Below are 24038 nucleotides of genomic sequence, written 5' to 3'. Positions count from 1 at the left end.
TAAGTCCAATTTCACTTAAGCTGCTGACATCCACAGCTCAGCCAGTTTTGTTATGAACATTATTTTAGGCTCTTCATCTTTCCAGATTTGGTATGCACACAAGACTTCATGCTACCAGACGTCTGCTGGTGTTCAGTAGGATTTTTGAATATCTTGCAATGTTTGAAATAGGCATTTTGAGCTTGCATTTCAGAGAAACAAATGTGATTTAAAAGCGCTTTTTGAGCTAACAGGCACTGCTGTTTTTCCTTTGGCACCACGTTTCACTCATGGCGCTTCTGGCCCATCGTGCTCGCACTGGTGGGTGGCAGGTCAGGCGACCATTTTGGTGTGCGCAAAAACTGCACGGTTTTCCTGGATTCTGGCGCCAATGTGGGCTTCTTGGCTATCTTGGATTTTCTAAACCCACAGCACCAAATGTTGCAGCATAATAACTTGAACGTGGGTCGATACACCCAACAATGTGTTTTTTTTAAATGTGCCCATTGTATGGGTTAATGACCGTGAAAGTGCCCTGTGGCACTTTGAATTAAAAAATTGATTTGGGGTAGTGAAATAACAAAGATTAGAAGAAGGTGCTGCTGGTCAGTGTCAATTCATTTGGCAAACATATTTAAGGTGTCTAAACTAGGATGATTGTATTCTTCTGTGTTTCAGACTTGCATTCTAATCCAAGAAAGGTATAGTCCTAGTTTGGAATTGCAGGGGATGTTTATTTCAAAACAGCAGTATGGTTCTTGTGTGCATCTTCTAAAAGCATAAATGCCCACTGTGATTGACTCTTGCATGATAAAAGAAAATAATCAATTAAAATATTTTGTTTTGTAGCACAACAAGATGGAGGACCGCTTGGACGAAGCCATTCATGTGTTAAGAAATCATGCAGTTGGACAGACGTCTATGCCTGCTGATATGCAAAGCTTACTGGGAGCAGCAGCAGGTGTGGTAAGTGGGTTAGCCCAGGGCTTTCCCGCTGCTGTATTATCACTGGCAAGCAGACATGTGAATTTGGTGAGTGTTGGTTAAGCACATTCTTAAACCTTGTAGAGATTAGAATTGTGTGTCTACGATAGGGACAGTGACAGGAATGCCTCTGTTAAGACGCCCAGAAAAAAACAAGATCTAATACTCTGTGCTTCCTACTAGATTGTGGCCTATGTGAAGCATGTGATCTACACATATATTTCTGAGGCCTGTTGATCTGCTTAGAATCGCATGCTTTGAATTGCATGCTTTGAATAGGCCGACATCTAGAGGTGCGGAGTAATATATTTGTTTTCGATTTCGAAAACAGATGTTGGCAGGGCGTTTCTGTAATCCCTACTGTGACGTTTAATGTACCCATGATCCTTCGCGCATTGAGGTCCTCAGATTGTTTTTATTTCCACCATCAGGTTGGTCGCACTTCGCAGAGTTCTTCGAAATAGTTGTTGCTCGTAATATTGTTCTTCAGCATGAGGTCTGACATGGATTCACATGCTCATGAATATTCCCTCTCGTCAGGCTGGGAATCCTTGGTAAAAGAAATAAGTTTCACTTTAAAGCTGTATTTCTCCTCTAAACCAATCACTGTCCTCTGGGTCATACTGCCCCCATCCAATGACAGTCCTCTTCCTAAAACCCCTGGTGGCCATCCTCAGATTTTTACCATATTCTTCAGTGTTGGGAGTCCTCGCATTGCTTTCCGAGCTATTTTAATGCATTTTCAAGTTTTTCCCATAGAAAATGGATTAAATTTGACCGATTTGGACTTATCATTTTCGACCAAAGGACTGCTACCGGCAGCAGGGTTCCTCTACCGGCAGAGATCTTCCTCCGCCGTGGATCGTCCATCAAAGTTTCGAGAAGGCCCGGCCTTGGGCCTACTTTTCGACCATGTCCGAGGAGGAGGGAGGAGCCTCTTCGAACTATGCGCAAAGTGTGGATTAAGGAACGTATTCGTGGACGGTGGTCATAAATGCTTATATTGCCGGCATCCAGACCACGATGAGGAGGGATGCGAGGTGTGGTGTGGTTTCTCATAGAAAACCAAGAAAGATCGCTACTGCAGGCTGGCAGTGTGGCTCAAATCGGGCAAGGCCTCTGACTCCGGGAAGGGACATGCCTCACCCAGGGTCGGCCGGGCTTAGTCGGAAACTCCCTACGGGAGGACGATGAGCTGCTTTAAGGACGCCCCACCCACAGGGGTCCAAGAGAAGGCTAAGCTCTGCGACGCTAGTTCTGCTGGGTTCAACGCTGATGCGGGTCCCAAGAGTGCCATCGCAAACAGTCTCCACAGTGACCCTGCCGATGAAGGGGACCTCTTCTAAGATCAATTCCATAACCCCGTCCGAACTGTTTATCAGCGGACAAACTGAGGGGGGAGAAGTCCGGGGAGGACTCTTCAAAACGTAGACCTCTCAGCCTTCCAAGTCAACCGATTTGACGCTGGCCCCATCGACAAGGGCCTCAATGTCCACATAGTAAACAAAGTCGATGACTTCCACCACGATCGCATTGAAGGAGAGTGGGTACGTGAAGATGGTGCCTACGAAAGCCTTCCCACTTGTGTCCTTACCCCGGTTAGGCAGAATTGCATGCAGTACCCTCTGGGACCACCACATACAATTAAGACTACAGGTGTAAGCAAAACCAACCTCTGGAATAAGTCTGTACGACAGTTTTGTGGTAGCGAGCTGAGCAGACAGGCTAATCTCAAGAGAGAATGTGAGCAGTACAGGAGGTTACACAGAGGTCTTACAATCACAGTGGTTCAAGTAGACACTTGCACTCCAGGTTTATTGGTAAAACACTTATTAATGTATTACACAATCATTTAGAAAACATTCACTAGAAGGAGGCCACTTAATATTATACACAAACACACTTCAATATCAAACCAATGAGTTTCTTAACAAATTAGGCTCCCCTGAAAAAGGAGCAAAATGGCATTTATTTTCAATGGAAGTAAAAAGGCACAAGTTAGCAGAATAGATCACAAATACTTTCTTAGGCAGCGCAAATAGTTTTTGTTCACTAGAAGAATCGATACAGTTCAATAGGCCTAGGCCAAAGTCAATGGACTAGTGTCTTCGATAAGAAAGATCAGTTCTTGAAGTAAACGGTAAAGTCTTTGCAAAAGTTCTCAGAAGTAGTTTGTACGAAAAATAATTATATGTTGGGTCACAAGCTGATTAGGCCTGCAAGTTGGGAAAGCTTCTCTATCTAGATGAACTTGGCAATTCGGACCTGCAGCAGGGCTTCACTGGGCAAACCAATGGTCCAAGAGTTGCAGCAGCCTTCCTCTTCCAACTCGTCTTCGGTTCTTTCGTTCAGTTAGTTTTGGTCGACTTACAGACTCACCTTTTGAACAGTTTTCTCCCATTCATTCCAGTCTAGCTGCCACTCACCCAGCAGGGTGGCTGTCCTTGCCGGACAGTCACCCAGCCAATCACGCCAGAGTGCAATGGGGCCCCTAGGAAACTAAGCACAGGGAGTTTAGGGCACTTCTTCACTTCCTGCCCACCCCAGACACTCATACGCCAGAGGTGGTCTTCAGTCCTGAAGCCTGCCAAAGGCATAGAAACAAAGGGACCAATCATGGTTTGGCGTGCAGAGACAAACACTAGAAGGACCTTTCCAAAAAGAAATGGCGAAAAAAGATGACCGGGACCTGTTTAAAGGAAGGGGCTTAAGGCACCATCTTGAAAACATGGCACCCGCGATTTATAGCTCCCGGTGTTCATGGTCCAGAAAAATCATGGTAGTTTGTTGTAAAACCACTGCCACCAGCCATTTTGTTAGAAAGGGGTAGCATTTGACTGCTGCATGAGTTTCTAGACACAGGGGATACTAGGTAGGCCCTCCAGCACTCTATAGGAAGATAGTGTGTGCTGAGTATAGGAATTTAAAAAGACTAGTAAAGTAAATTTAACCTTACATTCTCTGGGAAACCGTAGTTTATCCAAGAGAATGTATTTAATAAACCTTTGGGGGAAGTCTAAAAAGACATCCCTGTGTTACTGCACTGAGGGTGCTGTGTAACACACATGAAAAGATGCCTTTGGAGTTAACTTAAAACTCCATAATCAAAGAACACAAGAGTAAAACGTGCATCAAAATACAAAAGGCGCTCACTTTTTTTCCAGTTAAAAAAATCAAGTCCTCAAAATCCAGCAAAGTTGCTGGGGGTCTCTAAAGTGAAGGGAATTAACACATTTTTGAGAATTCTCCGTAACAACCACCAAAGTGTGATACAGCTGTAGAGGCAGCAACGAAGGCAGCAGGCACCCTGGGGATGGGAAAAGGCCCTGCGACTACATCAGCCCAAAAGCCTCCGGAGAAGGAAAGGAATGAGGACAGGGCCCTCCCGATTGAACCTTCCCGGGATGTGGGTCCCATGTACTGCTCCAGAAAAAACGGTGCAGATTTATTCAAGCTCTGATGACGGCAACAATGATTCTCCTGATGACTACAATACAGACCACGAAGGAGGAGACTCTGAGGGCAGTGAGCACAAGAGGCGCGTCAGTCAAGACCCTATACCACTAGCTCATTTCACACCTCGAACGAGGGACGTGTTGCTGGATATTCTGACTCTACATACACTGGGCATGGAGATCCAGCAGAGGATACCCCTGGCACCACCACAGGACCCTCAGGAGCCTTCCAGGTCGAGCCCTCCTCGTCAGAAGAGAAAGTCTAAGGGGAAGCTGGTCCTTGGATTCACCCCGATCCCTCCACCACTGCCGCATCGCAACCTGACTCCACCCGGAGCTCTGCTCCACGCACAGGCATAGACATGGCTACAGGCACTGAGGATGATTTGGAGAGAATTCTCAGAAAAGGGCTAATTCCTCTCTACCTTAGAGAACCCCAGCAACTTTGCTGTATTTTGAGGACTTTCATTTTTACCCTGGACAGAGTGAGACCCTTTTTTCCCCCACTCGCTTGTGTATTTTTAATGCGATTTGAACTTTCTTTTGTGGAGTCTGACAAACTCCATAGGCATCATCTTTTACGTTGTCACACAGCACCTTCGGTTCAGTGACACATGGAAGTCTTTCAGATTTACCCAAGGTTTAAATACCTTCTCTTGGATAAACTACTGTTTCCAAGAGTAGTTAAGTGAAATTGACTTTACATAATTAACTTTCTACACCACACTATCTTACATCTTTCCTAGATGAATGGCTGGTGCCAGTGGATTACTTTTAACTACTGTGGTGTGCATTTACCGCAGGCTGCGTTCGCAGCTGCAGTAAAGCACCCAAGGGTGTCCTTTTTGTCAAAATGGCCTGGTCTTCTTTTTTCCCCCGATTTCTTTGTAGAAAGGTCCTTCTTGAGATTTACTCTGCGTGCCAAACCAGATTTGGTCCCTTTGTAAGCTTGCCTTTAGCGGGATTCACGGGTGAAGAATGCCTCTGGCTCCAGGGTGTCTGGTAGGGACACGATGCAAGGGAGCTGCCCGAAACTGTGTGCTTAGTCTCCTAGGAGTCCCAATTGCACTCTGGCATGATTGGCTGACTGTCCGGCAAGGACAGCCACCCTGCTGGGTGACTGACAGCTAGACTGGAATGAATGGGAGAAACCTGCATAAAAGGCGAGGCTTTTTGGCTTGGAAGGCAAGAGTCGACCACTGGATGAAGGAATCCGAAGAACTACTTTAAGAAGACGCCTGCTGCACCTCCTGGACCGTTGGTTTGCCCGGTGAAGCCCTGCTGCTGTGCTGAAACTCCAAATTCGTTTGGACTAGAAAAGCCCTGTACGGACGACTTCTCCCCTTGAGTTGGATGGACCAATCACCCCCAAAGTCACCTGTACATCCTCTCGGAGTTGGTTGAAATTCCACTGCAGTTGCTGCTGGAACCAAATAGCCAGAGGAACACCAGATCGTGTGCGTTGCTTTTAAGTTGGCCAAGAGCTCCAGGAAGATCCTCTGGACTCGCAGGAAGCAGGACTGACCGAGCCTGAGCCACCTCGACAGAGTGCTGGACCCCAGATGCAAGGAAAGCCCTTCTCAACAGCCGAGAGTCCACAGTGGTGCTATTTGCTTAGACACGAGGAGCTGAAACCGCGAAGTGCCACTGACTAGAAGTGGGTCCTTTTCTGTCACTGACCGTCCCGTTGCAGTACAGGAGTCCTCCAGACATCCTCCCTCTTGCCCCCACAACGGAGGCCCAGGAACACGGGATCTGCAGAGCTGCACAGGAACAGAAGCCAGCCAAAGCCCTTTTCTTCTAACCAAAGGTACTGTACAGACTAAGAACTTAGTCCTGTAACCTCACCTGTTCTCTGCTGAGACCTGTCTGGGTTGCCCTGTAGAGTTGCTAAACAGCGTGTGGCCCTACTTTGATTTCTTCTTTCTACAAAGACTTCTAACACATTGTGCAAGACTTTTACCTACCTCTGAGAAGTGCTTCAGGTCACCTAGACATTTGCCCAATTGACTTTGGCCTAGCCTGGCTCCTTGAATGACTCTACTTCCCTCTGACATTATGTTTGGGCTTCCTTCCAGGAAGGGGTTAACTAACTTTGCATTGGGGAGTGGAGGGAGGTTTCAAAAGTACTTAGTTGCTTTCAGAATATTTGAGATCTCTTCTTTTGTCCTAATCCCCTTTTTCTTTGACAAACTCTCAAGTCTGATTCTAAATGCTAACAGTGATATATTAATGTCCACAGTGTCCTAATTACTAAAGTCACCCGAGGGTGTAGGAAGTGTCTGTGTGCCATCCCAAAAGGGTACTTATTGATTTAGAAATATTACGTGTGCATTTTGGAGTGTATTTGTGTGTTACTATTATATTGCCCCTTCTGAAGAAGGTTTATTCAAAGTGACTGTTAAATTAATTGTTTAATCAAGAAACCTTGTGTGTAAGAGTGTATTTGAATACTTGTGACTGTGAATCTCTGTGTATCTCCCCTGCAGCTCGCATTGACCCCTCTTGAGATAATCCTGGCTGCTCAATCACGCTACCAACCTGTGTAGTACAGACTTATACCAAAGGTTGGGTTCCTATTGTCAGGGTTGTTGTAATGCACCCAAAGGATACTGCATACAATCTTGCCTAACAGACTTTGTTTTGACTGACGAGGAAACACTACAGGGCTTCCCCGCCAGACAAAGTTGGATCCTTTTGGGGCCTCTGTACTGTTTAAGTTAGTAACTGAGGAAACTAAGAAAGAAGGGTTGCTGTACCAGCGGCGCAAGTCCAGAAGAAAGACCATCATGTCGGTTCCTTTCCTGATTTATATCTGGTAGGAGAGCCTGGCGCTAATGAAGAACCCGCGTACGGCCCTGCCCAAGCATGACATACTGGCGAAAAAGTACAGGGTACCATATTCAGCCCCCAGGTGTTCAAGATCTCAATCTTCGCCCGACTTGATGCTCTCGGCCGTAGCCAGGAAGTGCTCGGCGAAACCATAGTTGGTGGACCAGGAGGGACGAAGGTGGGCTCAGTGGGCAAGAGAATAATCTAAACGGCAGCCTCCACCATCAAGGCGGCTAATGCGCTAGCCAATTGGTCCCGATATGGCCGGGGACCTATGGTAATAAGCTGGGACCTAGACTAGACTTCCTGTCTGAGGACAAGAATGTTGAGGCATTGGAACGGTTTCAGGAGGGGGTCGGGTGGCTTCGGACCCAGCCATTAGAATAGTGGTGGAACTCGCGGACACTGGTTTCTGCTAGATGGGGGGGGGGTGTGTCACTTCATCGACAAGGGTGATGGAAGGCCACAAGTTTCCGCCAGGAAGATCAGGTGAAGGTCCTGGATATGCCGTTAAATGGTGAAAACCTCTACGGCAAGGCCATCGACGAGTCTTTGCAAGCCATAAAGACAGTCGCAGAGAAGGCGCGCTCCCTGAGAACCCTGCAACATTGGCTGCCATACTTTCGTTCATTCAGAGGAAAGCCCGGCAGATCATCCAAGGGATATACTGCCCTGTACCGACAGCCTTCCCGCTACTCCACTGAAGCATACAGGGCTCGCTCTCTGGCTTACGGCAGCAGAGGACTGCGTCGGCGCCGCCCACAGTGCAGGGCTCCTACCCCCAAGCAAGACTGAACCGGCCGTGGCCTCGGGCCCTCACTTATGCATCCCAGTTGGAGGTCCGCTGGCGAAGTTAATCTGCGCATGGAAGATCACCACCAACAGATGGGTGCGGGACGCTCTTGAACAGGGACACACCTTGCAGTTGCAATGCAGGTGTCCTCGTATCCCACCGGTGCCTCGACAGGAACAATACGGGCCACAGCTTCTGCAAGCGGTGCATAGCATGTTACGGAAGGGGGCGATAGAACCCGTTCTACAGCATGGGGTCTGGCATGAATTCACTTGCTCATGAATCCTCAGTAAAAGAGAAAACTGTTTCAGTTTATTTTCTAAACTCTCTCCTATAAACCAATCACTGAACTCTGGGTAATACTGCCCCCAGCCAATGACTGCCCTTTACCTAAGCCCCTCCTCTGGCAGCCATCTTCAGATGTTTCTGCACGTTCAAGTGCTGGGAGTCCTTGCATTTGGCACTTTGAGCTTGTCTGCGTTCCTTTTGCTTTTGTAATAGGAAATTCTATTTTTTTGTCAATTAAGCCTGTGTGCTCCATCGTTTAACAGCGACCCTTTTTTCGGCATCTCTCATCGCCCCTCAAGGGCAGAAATCATTGAGTGTTCTTCTTGGAAGCTTCCAGAAGTCTTCAGGCCTACACCGCGCCGGATCATGTCGCAGAAGGACAGAGCTTCCCTCTTCAAGCTGTGCACCAGCTGCGGTTTGCAGAATGTTTTTTTGGATGATAAGCATTCCCAGTGCCTGTATTGTCTACACCTTGTGCATAACTATTCGCAAGATATCTCCTTAAAAACTTGTCCGCTTGGGCCAAAGCGACCAACCGCTTCGATTCCAGACAAACAGGATTCACCCCAAAAGTAGGGACGAATGTGAATCTATTCATTCTAAATGTTCTAAAACATGAAGCACCATCATCTAAAACCGCCCTCTATGCAACTTTTATAGATCTGCATATGGCATTCTGTGGAAAAAGTTGGCGAGTTGGAAAAGCCCTCCAGAGATATTGGAACCCATTAAGCTACTCTACTTCAATACTACAATTTCGATTAGATTAACGAAAGAAGGAACCACCACCACTGATGAGATAACAACTTGGCACGGACTAAAACAGGGCTGTCCGTTGGCAGCAACGCTATATAATCTATACACAGCTGACTATTCTGCCAATATCAAAACATAGCTTCTGAACCCACCGAAAATCAATTCAGTACCGATTTTCATATTTGATGTACGCAGATGACCTAGTCCTTCTCGATAAGACACCTGTAGGGCAACAGGAAAATCTAAGTATGACAGAAACATACATGAAAGAGAACGAACTACAGATCAATACCAAAAACAAAAAAAACTGTCATTGACTACCTATCGAAATACGAAATTTGGAAATAAGATATCAAATTTAACACTGGATAACAAGTCACTGGCCAATGTATCTACTTTCAAATACCTGGGCGTTGTTTTGAACCAACATAAGGCAGAATTAGCCTGGGAAATCACTTTAGAGACTAAAATTCAATCGTTGGCTCGACAAGGGGTGATGCTTCATAAGCGTTTTGGCAAATTTTCGCTGAATCCAATTATAGCCTTCTATCGCCAGAAAGTCGTCCCTATAATTATCTATGGGAGTGAAGCTATGATTACATCTACCCTTATAAACTGGCAAAAGCTTGAAGCTTTATTTTGGCGCAAGATCTTGCATCTCCCCAAGAATTTTCCTATGCCACAAATTCGCTTTGAAGTAGAATTGCAATCACTCACCTCATTAGTTCTCTGGAAACAGCTAGATTTCCTACGAAAAATCATAAATGGAGAAGAAACACCTGCTTTACAAATCCTACAGGAAATCCCTCAGGCGATGAATAATACAGTGCTGAAACAGTGGAAGTCACGACTCTTCCTGGCCATGACAAAAGAAGACATTACGGTTGAAATGCTTATCAAACGACCACAACGTGCAGAGGTTAAACTGCAATGTAATGATTGGCAGAAAACATCAGAAGACAAAACGAGATACAACATGAATTTACTTTCATCATTTGATACACAAGCTCTGAATGAACTGCCCCAGTATCTCACACTTTTTCCTGACCCCACTATCCGGACAATATTCATGAAACTTCGTTTCAGCATTCTCCCGACGCGACAAAGACTAGCTCACATTCGCAAAATACCAAAAGATTAACAATTCTGCCGATACTGCAAGGACATAGATGCCATAGAATCCCTTAAACATCTAGTCATGGTATGTCCCGAATTATCTGCCAAGAGAGCCCTTTACGGGTGAGCATTTAACATTGCCCAGCAACAAGAGGAAGGAGACAACAGATGGCTTAAGCTGCGTGAAGGCAAAAACAAAAAACTAATCTTCACAATTGTTCAATTCTTGATTGACATTTTAGAATATAATCTAAACTGAAGTGTCCTTGTTTTTGTCTTGTTGTCTGAACCTTTCTTAAACGTTGTAAACTAATGAAATGTATATGAGAATTCAAATAAAGTTTATATATAAACTATCATTTTAAATAAAAAAAAATGTGAGATTCGCTGTGGCTTCCTCAAGCGCATGAAGGACCGACACGTCCAGTTGGCGGTATGGCTCAAGGCCAGGGCCTCTACCCCAGGTGATTCGCTGGGGCAAGCCTCTTCCGGATCCAGCCAACCTGAACAGGCTTCTAAGTCCTTTGAGGGCGCTCCATAGGTCGGGGCCAAACACCGTAAGTCTGCTTCCGTTAAGGTCACCACTCCAGCGGGTCCCCCGGCAGTTAGGGCGCGTTCGTCTCAGTCGGCCTCGATCTCCAGCCACCGCTCCAGCTCTTCATTCAAGAAAAGGAAGCTGCAGGAGACACTGGATAAGGCGAAACAGGGTAAGGTGTCCGAATGCCCGTGGAGAAGGCCAAGATGGCTGACCTTCCTCTGAATGCCCAGGTCGTCGAGGCCAAATCATCCTCCTCAATCGAGATGGTGGTCTCCTCCCTTTCGAAGGGAAAAGGGGCTGACCCCGTCCAGGGTGCCCCGGCGGTAGCCAGAATGTCTCTCCTGGCCGGGAGAGACTTTACTCAAGCCGTAGTAAGGACCCCGGATAAGAGCATGCCGGACCTCAGTCCGAGACCGACCCCTCAGGACGCAAAGCGCGGGGGGGAGAGAACTTCAGTGCACAGACATTTCTTCATCCGTGGAGGTGGAAGAGGGACTTTCTGTCCACACCATCCAGGGTGGAGACAACGATTGAAATGTTGAGGAGATGCCCGCTGGAGGCGACGAAGACGACGTCAATTCCATCGACGGGGACAACTACATGGGCGCTGGGCCGAGTGAACATGTTCCCAAGGTGCCCCCTAGAGATTCGCCGCAGGCTATCCTCTCAACACTCCACACGCTGGTGTCGGAGATTCAGAGGAGGTTGCCGACAACCCTGCCAGCACCAGCGTCACCGCCGGTGACCCCGTTGACACCAGGGCCCCCACCAGCGAAGTAGAGTAGGAGACACCCTACGCCTCCATTCCAACTGTCGCTCCCCCCACCCCTGGGGGACAGACACTGCGATGACAGATACAGACGATGACACAGGACTGGGAGACCCTGCATCGCCTGCACCGAGAGCCTCTCCACCGGACGAAGTGGGATCTTTTCATTCCATGATTGCCCGGGTGTCAGAGCTTTTTTGGCTCACCCCGGAGGAGGGCTTCCTGTACCAACGCCGGGAGGCGAAGAGGAAGAATAGCCTGTTGGTACCGCTCCTCGACAAGGTCTGGGATCGGGCTGGCGTTGCTGAAGAACCCTGCTTCAGCCGAAGTGAAGAGAGATCGGCTTGAGAAAAAGTACTGGGTGCCGGAGTCTGTGGCCAAGTGCCTGCGGTCTCAACCGTCGCCAGACTCGACGGCCACCAGGAAGAAGTCGTCAAGTTCATATTCTTCATCCGTTACAAGGAGGGGATGAAATTGGATTCCGTGGGTAGAAAGGTAATCTACTTGGCGACGGTGAAAGCGACCAACACCTTGGCGTTCGTGGCAAGATACGACCCGGAGCTTTGGTATAAGATGGCTCAGCTCCTGGATTTCCTTCCCGATGACAAGCGGGTCGAGGCTTTGGAGATCCTCCAGGAAGGCGAAGTGGCGTCGGACCACGCCATCGCGGTGGCACTGGACATTGCGGACACAGGTTTCCACCAGATGGCCAACAGTATTTGCCTTTGCCGTTGTGGCTGGCTCAAAGCCACCAACTTCAGGCAGGAGGTCCAGACGAGGGTCCTGGACGTGCTGTTCGGAGACAACCGTTGATGAATCCCTCCAGGCCATCAAGACAACACAGACAGCCCGTGCTTTGGGCACTCTGCAGCAACACTGGCCGTCCTTTCATTCATCCAGAGGGAAGTCTAGCAGGTCTGCAAAGGGTTTCGGCAGGGGCTCCTCCTCTTACCGCCAACCCTCCCGCTCTTCGAACCAGGAAGCCAACAGGGATCGCTCTAAGGCCTTCGGAGGTGGCCGTCGACAAGGTTCCCAGTGATCCGTGCCGACCTCTAAGCAGAACTGATCCGGCCAGGACGTCAGGCCTGCACCCCGGTGGGAGGTCGGCTTGCAAACTTCGGAGAGCATGTGGGAGACCATCTCCACTGATCGATGGGTGCTGGACGCTCTCGCACACACAGACACTTTAGAATTTAAACGGAAGTGTCCGCAAATACCACCAGTGGCCCGACCGAAAAAACACATACCTTAGCTGCGGCTGGAAGTTGGGACCAAGAAGTGGCGATGGAGCTAGTTCCAAAGCGACTACGGGGCTCCCTTTACTCAAGGTAATTTCTTGTAAGAAAGAAGACAGGGGGCTGTAGGCCCATCCTCGACCTACGACGGCTCAACAAGTCTGAGGAAAGGATATCGGCCATCTTGGGCATGGTGCAACGGCTGTTGACACTAAAGGTCGCCACAGTGAGGACCATCAAGTCTCTAATCGGCATCATGATGTTGTGCATAGACCTGATTCGGCTCTGCAGGTTGCGATTGCGACCACTGCAGGACCCAACGGGCATCAAGGAATTCCTGGTGTCCGGTGGCTTCCAGGACAGGATCATGCTCGATGAGGAGTTCCGTCGATCATTGGTGGTGTGGCGTGCTCTCCAATATCGCTGTAGGCACGGATTTACAGAGCCCCTGTACCAGGAGACAGTCAAGACGGACGGTTCCCTGGAGGGATGGGGAGCCCACACCAGACGTCTTCACGCAAGAGGGCTGTGGCTGCCGGAGGAGGAGACACTAGACATCAACTTTCTGCAACTGCAGGCGGGGTTTTGGGCCCTCAAGTAGTTTCTGCCAAGGGCAAAGTGGTGAGGGTCTTCATGGGCAATACCACCACCATTTTTTAAATCCGGAAACAGGGGGGCACCAGATCCCTAGCGCTCTCCAAAGTGGCGTAGTACTTGTGGCACTGGGCCGTCACCCAGGGTATGTTCCTCATTCCGTTTCACCTGGCGGCGGTAAAGAACATATTCGCTGACTTGCTCAGCAGAGAGTTGTGCTCTTGCCACGTGTGGGATCTTCAGCAGGATCAAGTGGACAACCTTTTCCTCAAATGGGGCAGTCCCCAGATCGATCTGTTTGCAACAGCGACGAACACCAAGTGCCTGAGGTTCGCCAGCAGATTCCCCCACCTGGGGACCATGGGGACGCATTCTCATTCCCTTGGGAAAACCTCTTTCTGTATGCGTTCCCTCCGTTGCAGTTGCTTCTTAGTCATCAGTCAACTCAGACGGTACCGGTGCAGGATGATCCTCGTCGCACCAGCGTGGCCGAGGCAGATCTGGTACCCAGACCTTCTCAGCCCGTCAGCGTCCCCTCCAGTCAAGCTGCCAGTGGTCGCAGATCTTCTTGCCAGGGAAGGAGACGCAATTTTACACCACGACCCAGGGTCTCTGAACCTGAAGGCCTGACTCCTGCAGCATTAGAGTTTGGTGGCTATGATCTTCCGGCGGACTACAGGGAGGTACTTGCCAAGGACAGGGCATTGTCTACGTTGAAGTGCTACGGGCACTGTTAGGCAAAGTTTGTATGCAGTGCCCTCTGGGAACATTACCAACAACTCTGACTGCAGGTATAGGAAACCCAACCTTTGGTATAAGCTTGTACTACACAGTTTTGGTAGCATGTTGAGCAGCCAGGCTTATCGCAAGAGGGGTCAATGTGAGTTGTAGGGGAGTTGCACAGAGATTCAGTGACAATTATTCAAATACTCTTACACACAAGGTTTCTTGAATAAACAATAACTAATTTATCAGTCATTTAGAATACGCCTTCTTCAGAAGGGAGCAATATAATAGTAACACACAAATACACTTCAATAGTGTACACTTAGTTTCTAAATCAGTAAAGACCCTTTTGGGATGGCCCACAGACGCAACCTACACCCTCAGGTGACTTCAATAGCTAGGGTGCTGGGGACATTAATAGCTTACTGTTGGTATTTAGAATACTCTTAGAAGTTGATAAAAAGAAAAGGTTATTAGAACAGGAGACTACAAATGTTGTTAAGCAGGAAAATTATTTTGAATCCCCTAAGAAGAGTCATTCAGTGCAACAGGCTAAGCCAAAGTCAATGGGCAAAAGTCTTATGTAGTATGAAGCACTTCTGGTAGGTGAGTAGAAAAGTCTTCGCACAATGTTTTAGAAATCTTTGAAGACGAGAAGAATCAAATGTAGGGCCACAAGCTGATTAGACTTGTGAGCAGTAGAAGATGCAAGCAACTCTACAATGAGAAGTAAGATCTCTCAGACTTTACAGTACCTTTGTATTGAAGAAAAAGTGCAGCAGATGACTTCTGTTCCTGTGCAGCTCTGTAGATCTCACTGTTTCTGTGCATCAGTTGTGGGGACAAGAGGGAGTACTTCTGGGGATTCCTGCTCTGCAATGGAACGGTCCCTGCTTGTAACCGGCAATCTTTCCAACAAGGGCAAAACCGTGGTTTCTGACTGTCGAGATGGACCTCTGGGGTCCCGCACTTTTTTTATTTTCCTTTTTTTTTCACTTTATTTGCATTTGTAAACAACAAAAGCTTCATTATTCTTTGACATGCTATTAAGTGAAACATGGTAAACAAGAGGGAAAACATGACCAACTGAGGTGAAAAGAACAGGAAGAAAAAGAAAAGGAGCAGAAGTATGGGGGGAGAGTTCTGGGGTGGTCCGGGGCAGGGGTCGCGGCAGACTCAGATTGAAATTACACGGTGCAAGTTCTGTGATTGCGATCGGGTGGACAGCCATATGGACAGAGCTGGGGGGGTCGCTAGTCCATTTTTGTCAGCCAGCGGAGGGCTGGAGGCTGTCTGGCTACTCCTGGGAATCTCTTCACAAAGTCCAAGAATGGGCCTCAGGTGCTGTGGAACTTGTTTTCGTTGCCCAGGCGGATGGTGGTAATTTTCTCAGGTGCGGCAATGTCGCAACATTTTACCCACCACACGGGGATCGCTGCGCCCTCCTGAAGTTTCCACAGCTTGGCAATTGAGATCTTGGCTGTGGTCAATAGGTGTGTTCAGAGTTCTGCCAGATTGCCAGTCATCGGGAACTGTTCTTCTCCTGTATCTCCCAGTAGGACAATCCCTGGGTCCCATGGTATCGCTAGGCCTGTGATCTGTCGGATTTGCTCCAAAACCTCCCTCCAGAACTTCTCCGCCTTCGGGCACAACCAGAGGAGGTGGAACAGCGTTCCTGTGTCCGTGCAGCCCCTCCAGCAGTGTGCAGGGTGCATTTGTGAAGGATTTCTGGTGTCATGTACCACCTATAACAGACCTTAATGGCTCCCTCTTTATTCGTCACACGTTTGGAGGTCTTGTGGGTTCTCGTCCAGATGCGCTCCTAGCTGGTCCTGTCTAGTTCTCTGCCTAGGTCCCTCTCCCACCGTATCATATAGGGCTCCTTGGATTCGGGGTCTGCCCTGTCCAGTAGCCTATACAGGTTCGAGATCTTCCCCCTGGGTGGGGTTGTAGTTAGTGTGCGCTCCAGTGCTGTAAGTTCTCCAGCATGGGGTCTGGCATGGATTCACATGCTCATTCCCCGTCGTCAGGCTGGGAATCCTCGGTAAAGAAAAAAACAGTATCAGTTTCGTTTCTGATCTGTCTTTCGTAGTAATAACCAATCACTGGTCTCTGCGTCATACTGACCACAGCCAATGACTGCCCTCTACCTAAGCACCGCCTCTGGCAGCCATCTTCAGATTTTTACCGCACGTTCATGTGTTGGGATCCTCGTGCTATTGCTCTCGAGCGTTAGTGCTTTTTTTTTCACGTTTTTTCTCAAAAACTTCGTTTTTTCGGTCAAAAGAGCCTCAAGCTCCACCGACTCTCCATCCGATCAACGGGGACCCGTTTCGGATTCGTCTGCGCCCCTCAAGGGTGAAGATTTCGTCAAGCTACGCTTTTGGAGGACTCCAGAAGTTTCTCAGGCCCGGCCATGGCCCAGGAGAAGGGAAGCTCGACGCCCGGAAAGCTGTTCAGGGTCTGCCCTGGATGCCAGCTGCAGAACGTCTTCAAGGAGGACGAACACTCTTTTTGTCTTTACTGCCTACATGAGGACAAGACGCACGTGGAGAAGAACTGTGCGTTTTGCGGCAACATGTCGGAGCGGACCATGAAGGACCGCCATCAACGTCTCGCCAACTGGCTAGAAGGGAAGAGCCCGTCCGGCGAGAAGAGGAGGAAGAAATCCGAGCGGTCTTCTAAGACCTTTGAGGACGCCCCGGCGACGGGGGTCCAAAATAAGGCCAAGCACCGCGAGTCCGCTGGCACCGGGAGCGTCGAACGGTCGGGCTCTACGGGCGCCAGGCAGGGCGCACCCTCCCCGGCACCATCAACCACGAGCCAACGCTCTGGGTCGGGTAAGAGGAAGGCCGAGCACCCGGCGAAGCTCCTGGAGAGGCCCCGGTCGAGCTTGAAGGTGGAGGGGGAGCGAGGCAGTGTCCCCCCCCCCCCTCAAGGATAAGGCGGTGAGCGCACCTAAGGTGGTGAAGGCCTTAATCCATCCGGCCAAGCCCTCTATCGAAACTGTCGCGGCGGCCCTGGCTCAGCCTGTGGAGGCTACACCAGTGGTGGCGACCTCGGGGCTCAGAGTCTCCCTGCCACCTCGGAGGGAGTCCTCTTTTGTGCCCATCGATAGGACCCCCGTGAAATCCCCTGTGGGGAAGAAAAGGGGGGGGGCAGGGCGTCGTCGTAGATTCAGCCTCAACCTCGGAGGAGGAGCTGGTCGAGGTCTTAAGCCACGGCCTCGGCGTGGAAGAAGACCGGCCCGTCGGGATGGATTCCGACGCAGGTGACGACGACATCGTCGAGGGTACCGACGGGGCCCCTGATCGCCCGTCGGATTCCCCTCTGCCAGCGCCGCGAGACAACTCGGCGGCCATTTTGTTGGCTGTACAGTCCTTATGCTCTGAGATAAGGACGAGACTACCGTTGCCGACGGAACCTCTCCCGTCGGGGGACCCAGAACCGGGACCTTCTGGTGTTCCTCCTACCAAGAAAAGAAGGATCCACCGTCCACCTCCTTTTCAGCCGTCGCGCCCCTTCCAGCCCTCCTCCCCGTCCACCCGAGGGGATGATACGGGGACTGACACGGCAGTGTCGGGTACGGACGACGAGGTATACGACGAGGATGTACCGTTGTCGCCTCCCACCAGGGCTTCTCCGCCCGACGAGATTGGATCGTTCCACTCCATGATCGCGACATTTGGGATGAGGGCCTCACCCTCCTCAAGAACCCTTCCACGACGCCAGCTAGAAGAGACCGGTACGAGAAAAAGTACCAGGTCCCGGACACGGCCCCCCTTTGCCTCCGGGCGCAGCCTATCCCGGACTCCGTCGTCTCCGCGGCGGCCAGGAAAAAATAAAAAAGCGGGGGGGGGGGGGGGTGCGGCCTCCACATCGACTTCCCCACCGGACGGCGAGGGAAAGAAATTGGACGCTATGGGACGCAGAGTCATCTCGTCTGCAGCGACGACGATTAAAGCTGCCAACGCCTTGGCTATCGTGGCCCGATACGACAGGGAGCTCTGGTACAAACTGGCTCCCCTGCTGGACTTCTTGCCGGATGACAAGAGGGCAGAGGCCCTGGAGATCCTGCAGGAAGGTAAGGTGGCTTCGGACCACGCCATTACCGTTGCGACGGACATCGCCGACACTGGGTTCCGCCAGTTGGGCAACGGCGTTTGCCTTAGGCGGCATGGATGGCTCAAGGCTACGGACTTCCGTCAAGACGTTCAGACCAGAGACATGCCCTTCGATGGGAACAACCTGTTTGGGAAAACGGTGGACGATTCCCTTCAGGCCATTAAAGCGGACACCGAGACAGCCCGGGCCCTTGGAGTTCTGCAACAACGACGGACGCCCTTTTGGAGCAGCGGAGGCAAGGGCGCCTCCAAAGGTTCCGGCGGCGGTTTCTCCTCCTACCGTCAAGCGACCCGCTCGTCATCTCAGGAGGCCTACAGAGGACGAGGCAAGCCTGGCGGACCCCGCCGTCGTCGCCAAGGACAAGGCGCTAAAGCCTCGTCGAAGCAGGATTGAACCGGCCGTGGGGTCGGGCCCCCACCGAAGCACCCCGGTGGGAGGCCGGCTGGCGAGCTTCGTCAGCGTGTGGGAGTCCATCTCCACCGACCGTTGGGTGCTGGACGCCTTGGCCCGGGGCCACGCGCTCGAGTTTCAAAGAAAGTGTCCGCGCGTCCCCCCCGTGGCCAGGAAAGAACTTCACGTCCCTCAACTTCTCCTGGAGGTGAAGGCGATGCTCAAGAAGGGCGCCATCGAACTCGTCCCAAAGAGGCTTCGGGGCTCCGGTGTCTACTCGAGATACTTCCTCGTGAAGAAGACGGGGGGATGGCGCCCCATCCTGGACCTGCGACGTCTGAACAATTTCATCAAGGCGCAAAAGTTCCGGATGGTCACCCCCCAGCACGTCCTGGGTCAGCTGGAGGAAGGAGACTTCCTGTCGTCGTTGGATTTGGAGGATGCCTACTTCCATATTCCCATCTTGAAGGGGCACCGAAAATTCCTCAGGTTTGTGGTCCAAGGGCGGCATTACCAGTTCAAAGCCCTCCCCTTCGGTCTACGGTCGGCACCCAGGGTGTTCACCAAGTGCCTCGCACCGGTGGCGGCTCAGCTGCGCCGTGAAGGGATCCACGTCTACCCCTACCTGGACGACTGGCTCATCCGAGCCAAGACAAGGGAGCTCGCCGTGGTTCACACGGCAAGGACCGTCCAACTTCTCACGGACCTGGGATTCTCCGTGAACTATGCCAAATCCCACCTGGTACCCGCGCAAGACACTCTGTTTCTGGGAGCGGGCTCAACACAGTGTCCCTTCTGGCCTCCCCGTCGGAGGAGAGGACCAGGACCATCCTGGGCAAGGTGCAGCGGATGTTGGTGGCCGACGCGGCCAAGGTGAGGTCCATCAAGTCCCTCCTCGGAATGATGTCTTCCTGCAGCTACCTCATTCCCATGTGCAGGCTCCGGATGCGCCCGTTGCAGGAGTTCCTGGACGCGCGCTGGATCCAAACGACGGGCAGCTTCGAGGAAAGGATCACACTCGACGAGAGTTTCCGACGAGCGATCCGGTGGTGGGGCACCCGCGCGCATCTGACGGCGGGCATTGACTTCCAGACCCCAGCCCACCAGGAGACAGTGACCACGGATGCCTCCCTAGAAGGGTGGGGAGCGCACACCGAAAATCTGCACGCAAGGGGCCTTTGGCTCCCGACGGAGAAATCCTTACATATCAACGTCCTGGAGCTCCGTGCAGTGTTTTGGGCCCTCAGGTCCTTCCTTCCGTCCCTCAAGGGCAAGGTGGTGAGGATCTTCACCGACAACACCACCACCATGTTTTACATCAGAAAACAGGGCGGAACCAGGTCCCCAGCACTGTCCAAGGAGGCGCAGGACCTGTGGCATTGGGCAGTCGCCCAAGGGATGTTTCTGGTGCCGCTTCATCTGGCAGGGATAAAAAACACCATCGCCGACTCACTCAGCAGGGAGCTGCGCTCGTGCCACGAGTGGGAACTACGGCAGGATCTAGTGGATCGCCTATTCCGACGGTGGGGCACACCCCAGATCGACCTGTTCGCGACGGCGACGAACTCCAAGTGCCGGAGGTTCGCCAGCAGGTTTCCCCAGGCGAGGAGCATGGGCGATGCTTTCTCGTTCCCCTGGGAGGGCCTGTTCCTCTACGCGTTCCCTCCTTTGCCACTACTAATCCGGCTCGTCAACCAGCTCAAGAGGTCACGGTGCAGGATGATCCTCGTCGCACCTGCGTGGCCGAGGCAGATATGGTTCCCGGACCTTCTGGACTTGTCAGCGTCCCCGCCAATCAAGCTGCCGGTGGACGCGGATCTGCTCTCCAGGGAAGGAGGCGCCATCCTCCACCACGACCCGAAATCGCTGAACTTGCAGGCCTGGCTCCTGCAGCGTTAGAGTTTGGAGGATACGACATACCGGCCGACTGCAGAGAGGTTCTTGCAAAGGCCAGGGCGTCCTCGACTCTTAAATGCTACGGACACAAATGGAAGAGGTTCTCTGTCTGGTGCCACGCACAGAAGATTAACCCTCTACGGATTACGGCTCCCCAAGTTCTGCCGTACCTGCTGACGCTGGCCAAAGCTGGACTGGCACACGCGTCCATCAAGATTCATCTTGCTGCGATCTCCCGATACACCAGAACCACGGGGCGGACGTCCTTGTGGTCTCATCGTCTGGTGAAAGAGTTCATGAAGGGACTGTTCAGATCGTTCCCGCCGGTGAAGGCTCCGGCCCCGGCGTGGGAGCTCAACGTGGTGCTGACCAAGCTCATGGGACCTCCGTTCGAGCCTCTGCACTCGGCCCCGTTGAAGTTTCTGTCGTGGAAAACAGCGTTTCTTGTGGCCATCACCTCCGCACGACGGGTGGGAGAGATCCAGGCCCTTTCCTGCAAGGCCCCGTACTTGACTTTTCACGACACGAGGGTAGTGCTCAGGACGCACCCCTCCTTCATGCCCAAGGTACCGTCGGACTTCCATCTCAACGAACCCTTGGTGTTGCCTGTATTCTTCCCGTCGCCTTCGTCGCCGGCTGAGAGGACTTTGCACTCGCTGGATGTGGCTAGAGCGCTGAAGTTCTACGTGGACCGCACAAAGTGTTTTCGGAAGACGTCACAACTCTTTGTGAACTTTGGACCTGTCAATCAGGGGAAGGCTCTCTCGAAGGCTTCCATTTCCAGATGGCTCTCCGGCTGTATCATGTACTGTCATCGGTTGGCAAACCGACCGCTGCCCGGCCGTCCGAGAGCCCATTCCACCAGAGCGATCGCAGCTACCACGGCGTTCCTTTCTGGTGTGCCCCTGCTGGACATATGCAGGGCTGCTACGTGGAGGTCGACGCACACCTTCACGAAGTTCTACTGCGTCGATCGGGATTCCAGGGAGGAGTCCAGGGTCGGCCAAGCAGTGCTGCGCAACCTGTTCGCCTGAGGTGAGCCTGGTGAGGAGGTAAGATGCTTAATGTTGAGTTTGATGCAATGCTTAATGTTGAGCCTTTGCCACCTCCCGTGGTTGTGCATGTGTACTGCTATGTATTCTTTATTCATGAGCATGTGAATCCATGCCAGACCCCATGCTGGAGAAGGAACAAGTTACTTACCTGTAACTGTTGTTCTCCAGCATGGGTCTGGCATGGATTCACATGCGAACCCTCCCGCCTACCCCTCTGCGGCTCTTCACTTGGTCATACTGCCACTTCACGTGCTTCCAAATCTGAAGATGGCTGCCAGAGGCGGTGCTTAGGTAGAGGGCAGTCATTGGCTGTGGTCAGTATGACGCAGAGACCAGTGATTGGTTATTACTACGAAAGACAGATCAGAAACGAAACTGATACTGGTTTTTTCTTTACCGAGGATTCCCAGCCTGACGACGGGGAATGAGCATGTGAATCCATGCCAGACCCATGCTGGAGAACAACAGTTACAGGTAAGTAACTTGTTCCTTTTCCTATGTAGGTCCAGCACACCCCATCTTATTTGGAAGTACTGTGGGGTTACTTAGCCCCTTTTCCAACTTTTGCATGTAACATTTTGTTACCTTCACTACTTTAAATGGCTGGTAGCAGTGTTTCCTACCATTGTGCGTTTTTACCGCAGGCTGAATACTCGGCTTCATTATAGCACCCGTAGGTGCCCATTTTGTCAAAATGGCCGTGGTCTTCTTTTTTCACCATTTCTTGCTTGTAAGATCTGTCTTGGGTTTTACTCTGCACGCCAAACCAGGTCTGGTCCCTTTGTTCATTTTGTCTTTGGTGGGCTTCAGTACTGAAACCTGCCTCTGGCTCAAGTGTGTCTGGCATGGCAGGAATCGAGGGAGGTTCCCGAAACTCCCTGTGCTTAGTTGCCTTGGTTACAGGAATGCACCCAAAGGTGATTGGCTGGCTGGCTGTCCTTGGAGGACAGCCACCCTGCTTTAGAGTGAAAGCTAGGCTGCGAATGAATAAGAGAAACATGCATAAAAGGCGAGGTCTCTTGGAGAGAAGGCAGAGTCGACCACTGGACGAAGGAACCGAAGAAGAAGCTGGAAGAGAAGCTTGTTGCACCCTCCTGGACCATTGGTTTGCCCGGTGAAGCCCTGCTGCAGTGCTGAAGCTCCAATTTTCGTATCGACTAGAGAAGCCTGGAAGGGCTGACTTCTTCCCTTGGGTTGGTGGGACCAACTGACCCCAAGACAAACTGGAACCCCTCTACCCGCTGGCTGTACTTCTTTGCTGCTGCTGGAACAGGGTGCCAGGAGAGAGGAACACCAGGAATGTGTGCATCGCCTTTAAGCCGGACTCAAGCTCCAGGAAGATCCTGAGGACCCTCCCGAAGCAGGGTGACCCATGCCTGAGCCACCTCAAGAGAGTGCTGATCCCCAGAAGCAAGGACAGCCCACAAGGTGTCTAAGAACCACAGTGGTGTTATTTGCTGGTAGCTGCAACCGCAAAGTGCCGCTGATCTGGAGTAAGCTCATTGTCGCTGCCGACCTTCGAACTGCAGTGCAGGAGCACTACATATGTCATCCCTCTTGTCCCCAGGAACTGCAGGACTGCAACCAGAACATAAGCCAGCTGGATCCTTTTCTTCAGACCTAAGGTACTGTCTAACTAGGGGCACTTGCCTCTTGTTTGTAGCTTGCTTGCTTTCACTGGAGACTTGCATTAGCTGCCCTTTGCAGAGTTGCTTGCATCTATGCTTTTCACAATCCTCCCCACAAGCTTTTGGCCCAACAGTGATTCTTTTCTACAAACTCTCTGTGCATTTAACATTGTGCAAGACGTTTGTGCTATCTACAAGAAGGGCCTTGTTCAATTGACATTGGCTGTCCTGGCTCCTTGCACACTCTTCTGACCCTCTGACTTTGTGTTTATCTGTTCCTCATAAGTCATAAATAAGTTACTTGTATTCCTGGGAAAGGGTTAACCTATACTTCATTGGGGGATTGAAAAGTACTTGCCTTTTCAGAGAAACTTGGTAACCTCTGTTTCCTTCACTAACCTTTTCCTTTTTCCACAATCTCCGTATTGCATTAAGTGTTAGTGATATATTAATGTCTGCAGTGTTCTTGAAAGTAAAGTCACCTTAGTGTGTGTGTGTGTGTGAGATCCCAAACGGGTATCTACTTAACGGAAACTGAAGGAGTGTATTTTTGAAGTATATTTTATTGTTGCATACTGCCCTTTCACTTCCTCACTTTCAGAAACCGGCTTTCTTTCTCCATTCTAGTTTGCTTAATTATTGGTATGCAGCAGGCTCGCCAATACGCCCCAGTGTTCTTTTCATTCCAGCATGGACTCATCGGCTCTTCGTGGCGTTCCCTGTTTCTTTCGCTGCTTGCCGGAAGCAGTCTTCATGTGATTTCTTTCTCATGCAGCTCAGCTTTCCCTGTCGCTGCTTCCCATGGTTCCAGCTGGGCTTCTCTGCTCTGCACAGCCGTTTAAGTGCCTCGCAGCCGCCTTCTACCGTCGAATGCCCAGG

General features: G+C 51.0%; 1 protein-coding gene across 2 annotated transcripts in view; it reads left to right on the top strand.

The window, feature by feature from the left end:
• TCF3 (transcription factor 3) overlaps positions 1-24038 on the top strand; it is a 1342799-nt gene that overhangs the window by 1230141 nt on the left and 88620 nt on the right. For both annotated transcript variants that reach the window (XM_069649483.1, XM_069649484.1), the window contains exon 16: positions 829-1011. In XM_069649483.1, the coding sequence (XP_069505584.1) occupies positions 829-1011 (183 nt within the window). The remainder of the gene's footprint in view (positions 1-828; positions 1012-24038) is intronic.

Source organism: Ambystoma mexicanum, chromosome 1p, assembly GCF_040938575.1.
Source record: "Ambystoma mexicanum isolate Mex_15411 chromosome 1p, UKY_AmexF1_1, whole genome shotgun sequence".
In the NCBI taxonomy this organism is placed as follows: domain Eukaryota; kingdom Metazoa; phylum Chordata; class Amphibia; order Caudata; family Ambystomatidae; genus Ambystoma; species Ambystoma mexicanum.
The sequence above is the reverse complement of the archived record's forward strand: the minus strand, read 5'-3'. Positions and strand labels throughout refer to the sequence as shown.